General features: G+C 41.3%; 2 protein-coding genes across 6 annotated transcripts in view; both read left to right on the top strand.

Annotated features, from left to right (window-relative positions):
• b4galnt4a (beta-1,4-N-acetyl-galactosaminyl transferase 4a) overlaps positions 1–14,674 on the top strand; it is a 165,470-nt gene that overhangs the window by 37,216 nt on the left and 113,580 nt on the right. The window lies entirely within an intron of this gene.
• LOC309710498 (uncharacterized protein) lies at positions 12,028–13,993 on the top strand. Its single transcript, XM_082540021.1, has 3 exons — positions 12,028–12,787; positions 13,356–13,445; positions 13,617–13,993. Exons 1-3 carry the CDS (start codon positions 12,661–12,663, stop codon positions 13,874–13,876), a joined length of 477 nt encoding a protein of 158 aa, XP_082396147.1. The 5' UTR covers positions 12,028–12,660; the 3' UTR covers positions 13,877–13,993.

The raw sequence follows: 14,674 nt of genomic DNA, 5'->3' as shown, positions 1-14,674 counted from the left end.
TTCTCTGTTCTTTTGCATCCCTCAGCATGTCCTTTTACCTCAGTCTCCCACTATGTATGTGCCCTCTTCCCTTTTCTCCTCCATCCTCCCCAATCTCGGACTCACAGCTTTGCCTTTGCGCGAGGTGGACCAGGCTTATCTCTGCTCCTGCAAACATCCATTCACCGTTGCTATCCTGCACTCTTCCGTCCACTCTTTTTACTCCTCATCTGCTGTCCTCCTCACCTCTCTGTGCACTTCTCCTTTCTCCTCTTCGTTCCAATTTCCTCTGCTCAAATGAGATGTTGTGTACCGAGGAGAGTGTGTACATTCCTTATCACCAGCTCCTGTCTGGGTATTAGTTGGGCGAAATGGTCCTGTAATGAAACAGAGTACTGCTGTGCAAACACACACCAACCAGGTTTATAGGTGTTTTGGTGTGTGTGTCGGTGTATACGTGTGTGCACTTGTGCATGCACATGTACATCCTGACAAGTGGCTGATTAAGGTCACCCTCTGTCTTATCTCATTATTTTTGCCGCTGTCCTTTTCTCTCTTTCTGTCATTCTCATTTGCCTCTTCCTATTACTTCTCTCTTACTATTTATCTCTGTTCCTGTCTCTGTGTGTCCTGGTTATAAAGAAGTATGTCTGATTAAACTGTAAGTTTATAGAACGCAAGTGGATACGGCCTGCGTGTAATCTGTCTGTCTTTTGAGTCCTTGCCATACTTATCAACCCACATCCCCTCACCCGACACTGTGGCCCGTTTCCTCTGTTTTCTACTGTTCAACGTGCATAGTAGATGTGTTTAGCAACAATAGCAGAGTAACAGTCTGGGCCCCCTCTTGTTTGTTACACGGCTGTATTGTCTGGCCTATTTGTTGAATGTCCTCAGTCTTTGCATAACTTGTTGCAGAAGCAATGCTTTCACGAGCATTACCACTGTAAGCAGAATGAGCTTTTGTCTTTAGCAGAGACAGACTTCCCCTAACAGCCCTCTTTTCTGCAGTCCTGCACAATCGACAGACTTCTTTCACTTTTACACCCTTTTGGCATGCACTGATCACTCTTCAGGAGCCTGCATTGGGGATGAGACCCAAAGATAAGGTAATTCCTGTTAAGATACTGCAATCTAACAGTGTGCAGGTAATTCTATACGTTTTAGAAGTTTGCTACAAGCAAACATTGTGTGTGTGGCATACATACTGCGGTTCTAATAAGCTGTTGAGGGCGTCATTTTAGATACATATAAGCTGTAGGATAACATCTACTGAATAGCTGGATGCATGTCTGCAGTTATTGCCACGTCACATGATCTGTAGTGGTCTTTAGACTCAGACAACCCAAATCACACTGTGGTAGATTTAAACTTTATCCAATTGAAAAGCTGGTGTTGACTTTCTCTTTATAAGGTAATGTTTTAGTGAGCTTTTTCCCTCATGAATATGTTTTTAGAATCACTAGGAGTTTACACGCTATTGCACAACTTTGTATTGAAGCGCTGATTGTCAGTCCATTTGCTTCATCGCTTGTCTGTTTATGTATTAACTAAAATCTAAAGATTGTATTGGGAGCAGAAAGGGGAATTACAAAATAAAACACCAATTGAAAAAAGAAGTTAAAAAGTACACTGCTGCAATCGAAGGAGAGGAAGGAACGATTGTGTCAGGTTAATACTAGCTCACGAGGGAAGTCTTGCTTTTCCTTTCCTGCCGGTGTATACATCGAAAGCAGGATAATAACGTTAGTATTGTGAATGGTAACCGAATTCTGCTTTTCTGCCTCTAGCTCATGTTTTTTTTTGTTTTTAGAATCACTAGGAGTTTACACGCTATTGCACAACTTTGTATTGAAGCGCTGATTTGCTTCATCGCTTGTCTGTTTATGTATTAACTAAAATCTAAAGATTGTATTGGGAGCAGAAAGGGGAATTACAAAAAAGAAGTTCAGAGATGGAAGAGGGGTGCAACCAGAAGACAAAGTACACTGCTGCAATCGAAGGAGAGAGGAAGGAACGATTGTGTCAGGTTAATACTAGCTCACGACTCGAGGGAAGTCTTGCTTTTCCTTTCCTGCCGGTGTATACATCGAAAGCAGGATAATAACGTTAGTATTGTGAATGGTAACCGATCGAATTCTGCTTTTCTGCCTCTAGCTCATGTTTGGCTCAGCATTGTTGCCCAAGGCGATGGTTTTCAAGATTAAATCCTCCTACAGGGTGAATGCCTGGTTTCCCAGAGAGATAACTACAAAGGTCCATAGAGACAGTGAAAGCCGGTTTACATCTCAAGCATTAGCTGTTAGTGCCCCTCCTATCAGGTTCTCATTAGTTGAGGTTAAACAGAATGAAAAACCTTGTGTTTATACAGTGCTGTGTAACTTGTACGTTTAGCTAAGGTTTCAATCAGGTATGCATCACTTGACTCAGTAGGTCATAAATGGCTGCAGAGTAAGTTTAAATATGGGTGACAGTATGTTCCATATCAGTCACAGGTGAATAAATCAAGACAGCTCCTCGCCGCTCGGCTCCTCTCCTCCCCTCGTCTCCTCTTCCCGTTTTCAGACTGCTACCACAAAATGCTTTGCTACTATCTAAAATTGACATGACAACTATGACAACATTTCGCAAAAATGTCTAATGTCATAAAAATACAAAAGCAATGACAAGTCTGGACAGACATGGATCGAAACTGTGATTTGACTGGTTGGCAGAGACAGACTGTGGGGCATAAAAAGACAATGTAGACAATATCTGAGATAAAACCTGTACGGAGAAAAGTGTAGCAGTTATTTAAAACAAAAGACAAAAGTGATTTGTAATTGTTTCAAATGTGCTTATAACGGCTTGGTACAAAAACAGGATGACAACATCCCTGTGACTATGAAAAATTGATGCTTGTCTAGTAATTGCAATTTTTTTTGCAATTAGCTACTGATTGCAAGTAGTTGTGGTGACCAACTGGTTGCTCACAGGTGAGCCACTTTCAATCACAACGTGATTCCACAGACTGCCAAGTGGGATGCAACCTGTCTCCAGACAATCACCAGCCTGTGAAGAAACTGTAGATATATTTTTAAGAATGACTTTGACTTGCAATGTTTTTGTTCTAGATTATTCGCACAATTTTATATAAACATGCATCTGAAAGTTCACCTACGTCTGTACTGCAACTATCAAAGACCTCGGCAATGACTACCAAGTCATGATACCGCATTAGTTTCTAAAGGAAATGAATATCTACTCTTATATGTATGAGTAGTCTACTTCATTAAGAAACATTCATTTTTCCATACCACAACATAGTCGCTAATTTTGATAAAGTGCATGACTTAACTCGCTAATTTGTATTGTTCTGTTTCATTACATTACTTATTGCATTCAAATGCTAGCTGTGTCCTATGTTGCACGTCACCTTGCTTAATAGTCACAGTTTTTTAACTGCTCTTTACATCCATATTGAACCAGACAATTTTTGTAAAATAGCTATTATCATGTCTTACGTCTCTGAAATGCCGGAGATATTCTCACACTGTGCTTGGACATGTTGTGATCTGGCTTTGCAAATTAGAGGAAACAACACATTGATTGAAGCTCTGCCTGTGCTCAAACACTGAGCAAGCTAGGCATCTGTTCAATTAGGCACATTAAAATGATTTTGTAGCACACTCTTCTCACCCTAGTAATGCCATCTCCCTTGACGATACCTTAAAATTGAAAGTGGACCTGTCAGTTTGCTTTCTCAATTACACACACAGCAGACTAATGATGCATGTTGCTATGTTTTTTTTTTTTTTAATCTGCAACCATTTTGGTTAGATCTTTATTTTCCAAATTCTGCTGTTGATACTGATGCAAACCGTGAACATGTAACGCTGAAAGCTGCAAAGCTGCAGAGAATCCTGAGTGTGTAAATATAAAATTCCATTAAAGATGTTTTGTTGCTTTATAAAGTCAACAAAAACACAACCATGTCATGTGACAGAGATATACACACAAAGGCACTCGCCAAATACCAAAAGGAGCTGTATACACAACATTCAGAATTCATCAGTTGTTACACAGCTCTGCTATCTCATAATATACTTTTCAATAAGCTATAATTTGGTTTCTGTTGGAAGTGATGTGGTTGCAAAAATCTTCCCTAATTTTCACATAAAAGGACAATCTCTTGTTTTTATTCCATATTGTAATAATAGGATGGGTGTGTTATTGCCATAATATGGCTCAGGGGTGCCTAGAAACACTTCTTTTCCCTTTTGAATATATTCCATTCCTGCTGGTGATTTGCCTCAATTACAATGATTTTCAATAGTCATTTTGCTGTAGATTCCATATCTTCCATTAAACAATTGAGGTCTACTTGAACAAAGTATGTTCACAAGATGGAAATGCATGGCAAATTGTCATTTTCTGCGCTATAAATGTCTGCAAATGTCTGACATTTCTTAATAGGAGCTTTATATTTGGATTGACATGAAAAGAATAGAGAATTTGGCTGATCTCTATGTGCTTTGTGCCAAAGCTTAACAGCAGTACTTCCTTCCTTCCTATTCAGTTCCAAGCCACTGTCAGAGATGTCTATCAGTGGATTGTGTTTTTGCCTTCAGATTTGCAGCGCGACCAGCCTCTGCTGTTTCTGGAGGATACAAAAAGGAACACCAATGAATAATTTATGCAAAGCAGGAATCTGTAAAGAGGTAAACAGACACAAGAAACAAAATGCAAACAATCACAGCAGCTTGCATGATTTAATTACTACGGAGTGCCCTGTGTTCTGCTTATTGGTGCTCTCTGTCCTTAGTGACTAAGTTGGGGTCGGCGGTCCTGGGGGATTTTTCTACAGAACAACTAAGTGAAGTTGGGCTTGTTGATGAGGGATAATAATTGCCTTGCAGTTTTATGCTCTTGCGTCACGTTTTAAAAGGAAACTTCACTGTTTTACACTTTTTTTTCCCCCCCACCACCGCAGCAATTTTAAATTTGCCTCTTAATCCGACTGTTCTTCATTACAGAAATGCTGACTAGGCAACCCGTGCTATCCATACCAACAAGTACATCAATATAAGCTATCTGTTTTTAAACACTATAAAACATTTGCTTACCCATCGCCTTAAAACTACTGTAAGTCAGATGTCACGTGTGGTTAGGTAACAATCCACATAGGTGAAAAACTGCTCGTAACATTGAATCATTACCAGTAAGCAGCGGATGATGTGCTGAAGTGTCTGTCACAGTCGAGGGCAGAGTTGGGGGATGTGAGGGAGTAGGCCCATTTCAGGTTGTCACTGGGGCCCAAGAGTGACAACAACGGCCCAAGATGAATTGGGGCCCTGCTGGTTTCGTGGCTAGCTCGTATATGTTGCCTGATCATAAATAGCCAGTACTGCACTGCAGGGTGGAAGTGGTTTGTCATCAGGCCTGGCCCCAGCCTGGGCACCGACTCCCTGCTGAGAAGGAAATTTATCACTGTACAGTGATAAGACAAGGCTATTATTGTTTCTGTCCTCCTCCTTCTCCTCTTCCATCTCCCTTTCCTCCCCTTCTCCTTGAATGTAACATATCACCACTTCCTTTTTCCTAGATACTCTCTTATTCCTCTTTCCTCCTTCTCTCCTGTCCTCTTCTTTTGTTCTTCTCTCACCATGTCAAGACATACTTTTTTAAACTCCTGCTTTATCTGTTATATCTGTCCTCTCCCCATCACCACCCTTATATACCATCTTCCTTTCTCTTAGCACAAAGGTGATATGATCAGCAGAGTAATGACTCCTTGGAATGATGATAATCAGACACTTGGTGGAAGATAATGACCACATCGGGGTTTCCACACGGAAACCATATTCAAGTATTATTTTGCTACAAATACATCAAATGGAAGAAATGAGTGATTGAGATGAAGAGAGAAAGCGGAGAAGAAGGGGATAATAAATACAAAGTGTGTAGGAAGAGTAATTGCAAGTGAGATGGCACAGAATGAGGTAGTGAAGATAAAAGGGAAGTGGAGAAGGATGCCTGCGAGGGAGACAAAAAGATGGAGAGATAGTAAACAGGTTATTTAGAGGTTAGTGTTTGAGATCTCTGAAAAGCCCTAGGTCAAACCTACTGTGGTATAGCTAAGTTCCCATTTTCTTCTTCCTTAACCTTCCTTTTTCATTTATGTTGTCTTTTCTTCCTGCTCTTAAAGCAAAGTGTCTTCAGAAAAATATGTCTGGCTTATGTCGCTCGGTACTAACCAAGTTGAAGCCTGGACCTCGACTCGTGAGATTGTCTTCTGAAGTTTTTTTTGGGAGAGATGCAGGCGTGGTACAGACACAAAATGTTTCTCTCTCATTGTCTTCCAGTGTAGCTGCTCAGCTGTCAGGAGCACAGAAGATCGATGCATTATCATAGAAAGGTCTCCTCCAAAGCTCTCACCTCATTTAGATGCTCTGTTTAGCTCTGACTCTTGCTAACAGCATGACACCGCACTAGCACCAAGGCCCTCGTTGCCTTCATTTCTTTGTTTACAAATGTATGCTAATGAGCGAAGGGGACTCAAGGAAGCAGGCGACCCCTGTGTGTTCGCTTTAATTCCTTCCCCGGTGACACATCAGCTTTGACGGTTGTGGTTCTGCATTGGCTCAGAGTTGCCTCCTTATCTTCTGTGCTATGATTGGAGCAGGGGCCTCTGGGTGTCACTAGCAACAGTGAGGATTAAATAGTGGTGTGTGTGCGCATATGCATATATATCTTTGTACACTTTGCTCACAGCACTGTAATTAAAACCATCATTATCCAGAGGTCTGCACACTTTGAGCATTTATTTGCACTGATGCAAATGCAACACACAGGTGCGTCAAGGCATTTTGCAATGTTGAGTTAATGTTGTTTTGTGTGTGTGTATGTGTACTTCCATTTGGATATAATTGATCTGCTCTGGTCGCAATCATGTGTCTGTCTGTGAGTGGTTGCTGCAGCTTCTTAACATCTTCCGTTTCTCGCTCTCTGGCTCTACTTTCTCTCTTTTTGGTGGATTTTGCCATTGATGAAAATGTTTTATTTTACACTCCTGTCTCCATGGTAACCCTGCATAGGGCCAAAGCTGACCTTAGAGGGCTCGAGATGGCCAGTGAAGTTCAGGGTGGCCATGGGCACTGAGCAGCAGGAGAAGATGGTAGACGGCCATCTGAGGGTTAGCGGGGAGAGTGTACTGGCAGGTAGCAGAGGAATCAGACTGTTATATTCAGCAGCCCATATCCAGGATCCATCCATCTAGATGGGCACGAACAGAATTGTCTTTTTTTTTTTCTTGCATGCGATTCAAAATAGAAAGCTAGACTGACCACTCAAATGCATCTTATACAAACAACATTCAATCATTCACACACACATTTAAATGCTTTATCCCATATAAAGCTCTTTTATGTCTAGCCACAAACTTACACACTGAAGGAAATAACCTGAAGGTCAGTAATTTGACCTGGGACTCTGTGGGGTTGTAGTCCATGTGAACTAGACCCAACCACCAACTTCCTGATTCACAGAAGCAATACAAACTGTACATTTATAACTACACATATTTACATTTATACCATTGTTTTCAATCGCCGGATTGCATGCACTGATTAGATTAGATCAGATTACGCTTTTCTGTCTCCCTTGGGAAAAAATGTATCTTGAAATTTTAACAAGTTGATTCTTTGTTTCCTTGGCCCTAGTGAGCTAAGAAAAAGATAATTGCAGAAGCTTTGAAAACTTTAAGAGCAGATAATATTTGTATTAAATTTTCAAGTAGATTCAGCTGAAAACTTCATTACAGTCCAGATGGTTTCAAGACAAACTCTAAGCGCTTCCTGGCATATCCTAATTGTGGATGTAAACTGACAACTTAATGCTACTCTCTGCATTGCAACGCTATGCTAAGTAATGCAAATATGGAGAAATGAAAGGCCAAAGCTTGCCTTTAGTATTTATGCATGTACTAAAGTAGATGTTATATTAATGAGCAAAGTTCTTACGCACTGACTTTCATTGTGAAGCCAAAAGACCTCACACTGATCCCCGTCGTTGTAAATTGCCAAAATCATCTGCTCTGAAATGCAAATGCTTAATTGATTCTATTCATTAGATTTGCTGCAACAATACCCTGTTAAGTATTAGTGTGTGTGTGCATGTGTGTGCTCGTAGACGTGTGAGTATTTTTTACCCTGACACTGCAATAAGGTCATTCTAGTTTCTTTCAGGGTGTCTATTAATCTTTGAGTGCGTGCTGGGTGTTGCGGCTCTGATTTGTCTCCATCCAGGCATTTTGTTTTTTGTTATTTGACTTTTCCTAATTGGCTTTAGATGGCTATTAATGAAGTGCAAAACATTACAGATGCTACAGGAAAGGCTAAAAGAGAGATTGTGGGACCTCTTTGCCCCTGACCCATATTACAGCACATTATGCATCTCTGTGCAGTCTTTTATTTCTGCCCTACACACCCACAGGCCTACAAGCACACTTTCCTGCTGTGTTTTTTTTTTTTTTTTTCATCTTTCCTCCCATCAAGTTCTCTCTGTCTGTTCTTTGTTGTTTCTCGCTCCTCTCTGTCACAATCCTTTTGTCTCTATTTATCTCATCTGCAAAGCTTTGTTATGCTCCTTGCCTTAATGCACCCTCACTTTGCTCAGAATGCTGTGTTAGTAGAGCTGAACTAAAGGCCAGGGAGTGCAGCACTCAGAGCCAGGCCCATTCATCAGTGTCAAAGGAGCCCTCCACTCTGCTTCATTACTGACCAGCTAATAGCACAGATCAGTGCAGTTTATTTGCTATAATTAGCTAGCTCCATTTGGCCAGCAGAGCCCCAGTGAAGCCTGCTACACTTAAGTTACCCCTTGCCATGCTATCCTGTGTGTATCTATATGTGTGTGTGTATGCGTGGATGTTTGTTGGTCCTTAAGGAATCATTAAGAAACTATTCTGGCACAACAGTTTGACATCTTTCACTGGCTTATGCCAACCATGTCTTATACTGTAATGCCTGATTGCTGAGTTAAAAGCCGTGCTTTGTAAAAGTTTACAAGCTCTCCTCTTATAAAAAATAGGGTAGTGTATTGGAAATGCATTACAGAGAGAGGGGAGGAGAGATAAAGAGGGAACAAGTAAGTGACTAAATCAGTCAATGAATGGTTGTTTGAGAAACGAGTGATTAAATTAGCGAACGTGTGAGCAGCTGGGTGAGCTTTGGCTCCTTGCCTTGTGGTTACACACCTCTATTCTCTCTTACAGTCTCTTTGCATCCCGCTCAAGTTGCCTATAGTCTTCACCATTGTGCCTGTCTTCTACTTGACTTTCTATATAATTCCCTCCCTCTTACCCTCTTTCTCTCTCCACTTTTGCAACCTGTTCCCCTCTCACTTGATCTTCCTTTCTTTCTCCCATTCTCATGCTTTTAAAAGCTGCAGTCCTTTGTTTCATCTTCCTATGCAATTTTAATCTCCCCAATAGAGAGAGGGAGGGGTGTATTTAGTGTTCCCACACATTTGGTGCGGCAAGCTCAAGGGGACTACAGCCTACGTCATTGAGATGGAGTTACAGTGTACTCGTGGAGTAGACGAGTTCAACTCGTCAATAATTTACTCGGCGCATGCTGTTACTGTGCGTGTCTGCTGTCCCGACCTCCTATAAAATCACCGTTTGCTTTGATGTCCAAACACCCTTATACCATGTGTTGGCTTTCCTCACGTTCGTGGTTTCATTTTTGCTTAATGTCCCTCCAAAATCTAAGCACATATGCATTAGTACTCAACAAGTAAGTTAGAGGATGTGACTGCAGAAATGATCACGCTAACAATAGAAGAGGCACGATGCATAAGCAAGGTGTTGTTGCTGCTGCTCCTGACATTGTTGTTTCAGCATCTCAGAACCAGCTGGCCTGCTGGGATTTGACTGCAACAAAGGAAAACAAAACATAGTTTGCTACAGTTGAGCATGCAAAACCACCTTGACAGCGAGGAAGGTCAGGGCCAGATGACTAAACTTGTTTAAGCTAACAGGCAGATAAATATGCCTGTTAGCAGCTCAACCATCTCTAAATTCAGTTAATCAAACTTTGAAGCAGCAGACGACTACACTGTGGTTTCACAATCATCAAACTTTGTTAATCAAACTGTTTAAAATGCTCTACTCGCTTACTGCAACTTTCACATTTTAATTCCTGTTGTGATACACTAACAGCAGGGTTAGAAATTGAAGTAAACAGCATGAAGTCATCCATCAGTCCTGCCTTGTGTTGCAAAGAACACGCTAGTGGTAAATGGGTGGGCGTATTTTCTTGCACAAATTAGTCGCCTTGATACCAGGTGTTAGGCTTCATTTGAATGCCAGCATCTACTTAAGGATTGTTGCTGACCAGATTTTTTTCTTTTTCACATGGCCGCCTCTAGCAAAATAATGCCACAGCTACCCTTTTCAGAATCCCAGAATGTTTACAGAAACATGACGGTGACCTTAGTGTGCTCCACTGAGATGCACAGTCCTTATGACTTAATACGATAGAGAGGCCTTGGGATGATTTCACATAGTAAGTCTGTAGTATAAAGCTAAAGAAGCTGAAGATGATACAGAGAAAGAAAAGGCCTCTAAAGACAATTACATTTTACTAAACCTTCCACATTAATACGTGGACCTGTTGTATAGTAGTTGTTAGTTCGAGTGATTATAATGTGCCTTCATAATATTAGAAATAAAAAACTATTTTTTAATTTACCTCCCGAGCAAGCCTCAATGCTGTGGTGCACTATAGAGAATTACAATATTGTGATAATAAGGCTTTAAAAATTAAAGGTAATTAAAAAAGGTAATTAAAATATAATTCTGACAAAAGCTCAAAGCAGCAGAGTGCCTGTTTAGTGACACCAGCAGAAGGGTAATGATTCTGGATGTGACCCAGAAACTATGAGACACTATCTATGCTAGAAAAAGCAGCTCTGCTACATGCCTGGTATCAGGCTACCTGCATGTTTTACATGAGAATACTATGTCTGATTTGACATGTGACAGACAAATGTTTGCCCACAGAGTTTACATTTCACCCCATACTTGATTCAAAGCGATCCTGTATTTTAAATTTCTTGCTCAATTTTTCAAACCGGGGTCATTTATGATTTTTTTTTTTCTCAGAATGTTTAACATACTGTACTTTGGCACACAGACTGGGATCAATCCACCAATCTTCCAATTACCTCCTTAACCAAAGTTCCTCCTGATGCTCCCAGAGTTTTAATGTTACATATAAAGCACATATAAAGCAAATAGTGGGAAAAGAGTGTTTGTGTTAATGAGGTTTGTAAAATAAAGTGCTTTGAAAAACAAGTCCATTTATCATTTCCATCCTACAGTCATCCCACTCTAGAATTTTAAAATCCAGCAACATGTGTGGGTTTATGATATTCTTCATGGTCATCATAACAAAACTACAGATGCCTGATATAGAGTAGAAAAAATACAAGATGATTAATCATATATAAACTCAAACATATCTGCCAGTTTGGCACCTACAGTATGAGGATGGTTGGGGCAAAGACGAGTGTCCAGTAGAAAAACTGAGTGACTCATTCTACAATCATTAAAAAATACTTTGGTTTTGGCCTCTTCTTTATTCCTTATTTTCAGTATGACATGAACACTTACTGCTGTATAATAGAACTCAATAACCCAGAAAAATGGTTGAAACCCTGATATCATCTCCCTGGTTGCTGTATGACAGCAGGCTGTCTCTTACAAAGTGAGAATTATAGATCAAATTATTACGGTGTGTTCACACCGAACGCGATGGACGCGAATAGAGCGTCAGGTTTACATGTAAAGTCAATGGAAAGGCGCGATGACGCGCGATTGCGGGTCCCGCGAAAATTCGGAAGCAGATTTGCGTCGCGAAAACGCCAAAACGCGTGAAACGCGCGTCAGTGTAGCGCGTCAGGCGCGTTTGACGCGCGTCAGTGTAGCGCGTCAGGCGCGTTTGACGCGCGTCAGTGTAGCGCGTCAGGCGCGTTTGACGCGCGTCAGTGTAGCGCGTCAGGCGCGTTTGACGCGCGTCAGTGTAGCGCGTCAGGCGCGTTTGACGCGCGAATAAAACCACGCGCGTGAGTTTTTGTGTTGCACTTTGTGCATACGCGCGTTTCGCGTCTACCGCTCGAGTTGGAAAAATCTGAACTCCAGCGTCAAATCGCGCCGCGACAACCAATCAGGAGCCTGGTGACGTGGCTCTGACCTAGGTCAAAGGGGCAGATCCAGCCAAAGCCCTTCATTCTTCATTCAGTATGGAGGAAAAGCTGATCAGCGCCGTGGCTAACCACCCCGAGCTATATGATGCCAGCTCCTATTTCTACCGAGACAGGAATAAAAAGGACCTAGCTTGGAGACACATAAGTGAGGAGATCCGGCAACCTGGTAAGTTCATTCCTTCTTCTTTTTAATTTTCAGACTGACCCGATGAAGCCGTGCAAAAGCTAGCAAGCGCGCCTACTGTCCCGCGATTTTCCCACTGTTGTACAAATACCTTTCCGCTAACCAGATAATGCGTTTATTCAGAGGACATCTGCAGGAGAAAGTGGAAGAGCCTCAGGGACACATATAATAAGGAGAAGAGGTCAGAGAAGGAGAAGAGGAGTGGGTCTGCAGCAGGATCGGGGAGGAGATGGAAGTTCTTCGCGGTCATGGGGTTTCTGGACCCCTTCCTCACCCCGCGGGAGACCAGCGGTAATATGGTGCGGACCGTGGAGAACTTCTCCCCCGAGGACCAGGGACAGCCCGAAGAGGCAGCAGGGGAGTGTCAGTCAGAAGGTATGTTTACAATTAATTAATGTAGGCAGTTAATTTATGCGTGTTGTCATACAGGAATATATTTTGTTTATTAATAAACAGTATAAAGTAGTCCCGCTGTTCATCCGTCACTGCCTCGCCTTTTCGCTGATTTTTTTTATTGCACCGTACAGCTTTCAACGATGCGCATTGCATTCTGCAGCCCAAATGACAAATCTCCTCCGTGTCGTGTCTCCTGCGCTTGCCAAACTTATCATGTTTGGTTTTGATAACCATCACTTCAAATAGAAAAAAACAGCACAAAAACACTCATAACTATGACCCTCATTCGGAAATAGACACCTGCACCGGGAGCAAAAAAGGCGCACAAAAGTGGCGCCGCAGACGGAGAAAAAGCGCGGCATAATACTTTTACGTTTTAAAATCGACAAAGGTTTGCACTTTGAGAATCAACTTGTGAGAACTGTGACTACTGTTCATGTGCTGCAATAAATGGGAGACCACTGTATATAATAATAAGTATATAATAATATAATATTCTCTATGACTATTGTCTTCAACCTGTTAACATTTAATATTGTCTTGATAGAGTCAAGTTATCATGCAGCAGAGTCCTCCCCTGTTGCTTCTCCTGACTCCCCAGTCCCTGGTCCCTCCACTCCTGCTGCTGCACCCACAGGTATGAACATCAAGCACTGATAGCTTTTTACTTGCTTGGATTCCCTTGTGATCACCTTTACTAAATATCTACAACCAATCTGTTCATATCCTGGTTTTTTTCAATTTTGAAAATGACAATCTAGTAGCAGCCTTCTCATTTCTTTGTGGTGTTTTGTTCTGTTTTTTACAGGCCCACAGAGGAGGAGAGCTCGAAGGCAGTCGAGGGAAGGGTCCCAGGATGGTCCATCGGCGGTGGAGCTGGCTATCCTGGAGTCCCTAAAGAGGCCACGCCCGTCTGCAACAGAGTATTTCCTCCTCGGCCTTGTTCCTGCTCTGGAGAGCATGCCGCCTCAGACACGAGAATTCGTGAAATTCCAAATTCATAAATTAGTTTTTGACAACAGCACAGCTGTGCTAAATTTGGAAACATTGGACCCTAATGATCAGTAGTTTTCTGATGAGGCAGCAGCTCTCCAGGGCAGAAACAATGTTCTTATTCTTCTCCTCCTTCTCCCCTGAGGCTCTTCCACTCCAAGCTGGGTCCTTTTTATTCCTGTCTCTCTGTAAATAGTTACATTTCATATATTTATGTTGAATCTTTTTATTACTGAATTTATATATTTTATCAAATAAACATTTATAATGACAAATGTCTCTGTTCTACTACACAGCAAATATTGGCACCCGACTTGACACAAGTAGAATTTATTTCATATTATACTAATGACAAAATATACTGATACAGTGGGATGCAAAAGTTTGGGCAACCTTGTTAATAGCCATCATTGTCCTGTACAAATCGTTATTTGTCACAATTTAAATTGTCAGTTAAATACATCATATAGGAGACACACAGTGATATTTGAGAAGTGAAATGCAGTTCACTGGATTTACAGAAAGTGTGCAATAACTTTACACTAAATAAAGCAGGTGCATATATTGGCAACACATAAAAAGAGAAATAACATAAATATGTAGTGTATATCAATGTGTGTGTCTCCTATATGATATATGTAATTGACATTTTTTACTGTAACCGATTCATACAGGAAAATAATGACTATTAATAAGGTTGCTCAAACTTTTGCATCACACTGGTTATAGGAACATAGTGAAGACAAGTTACTTAAGAGAATAAAGAGAGGTTAGGTTATTTTGGAGTAGAGATCCATTTATTAAGAAAATTTTAAAAAGGAGAAAGTTCCCTTGTAGTTGTGGAACATGGATCCTGAGTTGGGGGGTGCCTTC

Source organism: Aulonocara stuartgranti (genome assembly GCF_965226115.1).
Source record: "Aulonocara stuartgranti genome assembly, chromosome: 7".
NCBI lineage: Eukaryota > Metazoa > Chordata > Actinopteri > Cichliformes > Cichlidae > Aulonocara > Aulonocara stuartgranti.
The sequence above is the reverse complement of the archived record's forward strand: the minus strand, read 5'-3'. Positions and strand labels throughout refer to the sequence as shown.